This window comes from Vigna unguiculata, chromosome 3 (genome assembly GCF_004118075.2).
Source record: "Vigna unguiculata cultivar IT97K-499-35 chromosome 3, ASM411807v1, whole genome shotgun sequence".
NCBI lineage: Eukaryota > Viridiplantae > Streptophyta > Magnoliopsida > Fabales > Fabaceae > Vigna > Vigna unguiculata.
Genome location: NC_040281.1, coordinates 37,219,794 through 37,222,657, shown reverse-complemented (window position 1 = coordinate 37,222,657; position 2,864 = coordinate 37,219,794). Strand labels below are relative to the sequence as shown.

The 2,864-nt window shown below is 41.4% G+C and overlaps 1 protein-coding gene across 1 annotated transcript; it reads left to right on the top strand.

Moving 5' to 3' along the window:
* The first annotated feature begins 757 nt into the window (after window positions 1-757).
* LOC114175756 (inositol-tetrakisphosphate 1-kinase 1) lies at window positions 758-2,528 on the top strand. Its single transcript, XM_028060547.1, has one exon. It carries the CDS (start codon window positions 1,149-1,151, stop codon window positions 2,172-2,174), a length of 1,026 nt encoding a protein of 341 aa, XP_027916348.1. The 5' UTR covers window positions 758-1,148; the 3' UTR covers window positions 2,175-2,528.
* Window positions 2,529-2,864: the final 336 nt, after the last annotated feature.

Sequence of the window (2,864 nt, the reverse complement as noted above, 5' to 3'; positions counted from 1 at the left end):
CAATTATTTTGGTAGCCAAAACCTTGGTAACTAATGTTAGTGATTAATTTAGAAACCAACTATTTTGGTAGTCAACATCTTGTTAGTTAATGTTAATGACAAATTTAAAAATCAATTTATAATAAAAATTATTTTAATTATCAATTTTGAAACTAATTATAATTTTTTGGAACTATTTTAGTTACCAATAATTGTAATTTTTAAATTGATATTTAAATTAGTCTTTAAATTTGTCACTATACAATAACTAATTATTTTTGTTACTAAAATTGATCATTATTCAAAAAAATTTTTATACTATACTATAATTTTATAAATCACAGATATGTATCAAACACAGATACATGATGCATAAAGTATCGGTACATCATTCTATGACCTGATATTTATAATCTTATACAAAAAGTAGATGAAATACTTACGTGTATTACGATTAAATGCGTATTTTTAAGCTTTAATTATTTTTCCTTAATATATAATAATATTTAAGTATTAATTTATTTTATATGTAATTTTAAATAAATATAAATGAATAAAATATACAAGGTCGATTTGGGAAGTGTGAAGTATGATTTTGATGCAATAGATGGTTAAAAAAGTGTAAGTTTTTGGCCAATATCTCACCATGTCTGGTGTTTCCTTTTACCTTGCTTCTTCATCTGTTATTTAATAAAGAAAGGGTACATATGATTGAAATTGAAAAGAGAAAGACTGAAAGGTCAAAAGAAGGTCTTAAGGGGGAGTGGGGAATCGTTTTTGTAAATTGCCCAAACACCCACCCAATCTTATCACGTTTTGACTTTCCCCATTCCCAGTATCACCACATTTGCACACGCGCTGCATAAAGCGGCGCCATACCGCAACCCAATCCCCAGAATATGCCACGTCACACCTTCTCCATCAAAACCCAGTCACCCTATCATTCCCCTTCTTCCTCACCAACCCTAGTCTAAGCTATATATATCCCCATCCCGTTAACCTCATTTCTCTCTCCCCTTTTCTCTTTTCTCTTTCGCTCGCCCTCATCCGTTCCGTTCGTTTTTTTCCCTCTGCAAAATTCTCTTCTCGACCAACAAAACCCAGGCCCTCCAAATTAGGGTTTCTCCCCGGGAATGTGATTCAGCGCGCGGCACGCAGAGCGAACATCAATGGCGGAGAAGACATTCGGCGGCGTGATAGGGTATGCCCTGGCGCCGAAGAAGCAGAACAGCTTCATCCGCGACTCATTGGTGAGTCTAGCGAAATCGCGAGGGATCGAACTCGTGCGCGTCGACTCGGACAAGCCCCTCGCGGATCAGGGCCCCTTCGATTGCGTCCTCCACAAGCTCTACGGCGACGATTGGAAACGCCAACTTCGAGAATTCCAGTCTCGCTTCCCAAATGCGGTTATCCTCGACGCGCCCGAAGCGATCGAACGCCTCCACAACCGAATCTCGATGCTGCAGGTCGTGTCGGAACTCCAAATCCAGGACCGAACCGAGACCTTTGGGATCCCGAAGCAGATTGTGATATACGACAAGGCCACGCTAATGGACCCCCAGGCCGGGGAGAGTCTCAAGTTTCCGGTGATTGCGAAGCCGCTTGTGGCCGACGGCAGTGCTAAGTCGCACAAGATGGCGCTTGTGTTCACGCGTGACGCGCTCGATAAGCTGAAGCCCCCGATCGTGCTGCAGGAGTTTGTCAACCACGGCGGCGTGATCTTCAAGGTTTACGTGGTGGGCGAGCACGTGCGGTGCGTGAAGCGCAAGTCCCTCCCCGATGTGTCGGAGGAGAAGACGGTGGGCGTTTCGGAGAACCTTCTGTCGTTTTCGCAGGTCTCCAACCTGGCTAACCACGACGCTGGAAACGACAGCGATGGCTATTACCGGCTGATGCATTTGGAGGACACCGAGATGCCCCCGAATGCCTTCGTCGTCGACATCGCTAGGGGCCTCAGGCGGGCTCTCAAGTTGAATCTCTTCAATTTCGACGTCATAAGGGACGCTCGATATGGCAACCGATACCTCATCATCGATATCAATTATTTCCCTGGCTACGCCAAAATGCCTGGATACGAGGCCGTTTTGACCCAGTTTTTCTGCGAGGTCATGTTGAAGAAAGAGCAAGAAGAACAACAGGGGGAGAGTCACGTTCCCGTTTCTACCAAGGACAATGAGGAATCTTTTCAGGTCTGAGATAATTTTGTCACACAGCTCAAATGTACTTGTCGTTGGTTGGTGGCTTTTGGGTAACCATACTTTCCCCAGTGGACCCATTGGCCTCATTGGTTGGTACTTGGTAATGGTAGGCACGAGTTACACATTTCCATTTAGGGTGCAGTTGGTACAGTAGGGTTGGTTGTGGCTAGTTTTTAACCTCTTAACATGTATATTCCTTCCACCATTGCTTTGTGGAGATAGGTACCTTTTCAAATACCCTCAACATTTAGGAAAGTTGTATTTTGCGGCTTAAGATACTAAGCTAGAAACTGTTTTACCTTGTGCCCTTTTTTCCACTCAATAACTTTTTTTTTTTCCTATTTTGCCAAATTCTATTCTCATTTTGCATATCTTGCTTTGGTTTACATATTCTGTCTACTATTTTCTTGTGCAGTTATCTGTTCCTTCGATATTTTTCAGTGTCAAGGTCCTTAATTGTTATTATGCTAATGAATATTCCTTAAAGATGATCAGTAGAATAAGGTGGAACATGATAAATCGTTATGCCGCTTTTGGATCTATCTTTAAATATCTGAAGTATTTGAACTATTGATTGAGTAAAAGGCTTAAACAATGATTGTATTGTTTAAAACACTTAAACAATTGGCTAACTATGAGGCAACCCATAATCAACTATGCCAATATAAGTTTAACATTGATATCTAT

What these genes read in the sequence shown, in the direction of transcription:
- LOC114175756 (XM_028060547.1), top strand. Translation starts at nt 1,149, where the DNA reads ATGGCGGAGAAGACATTCGGCGGCGTGATAGGGTATGCCCTGGCGCCG.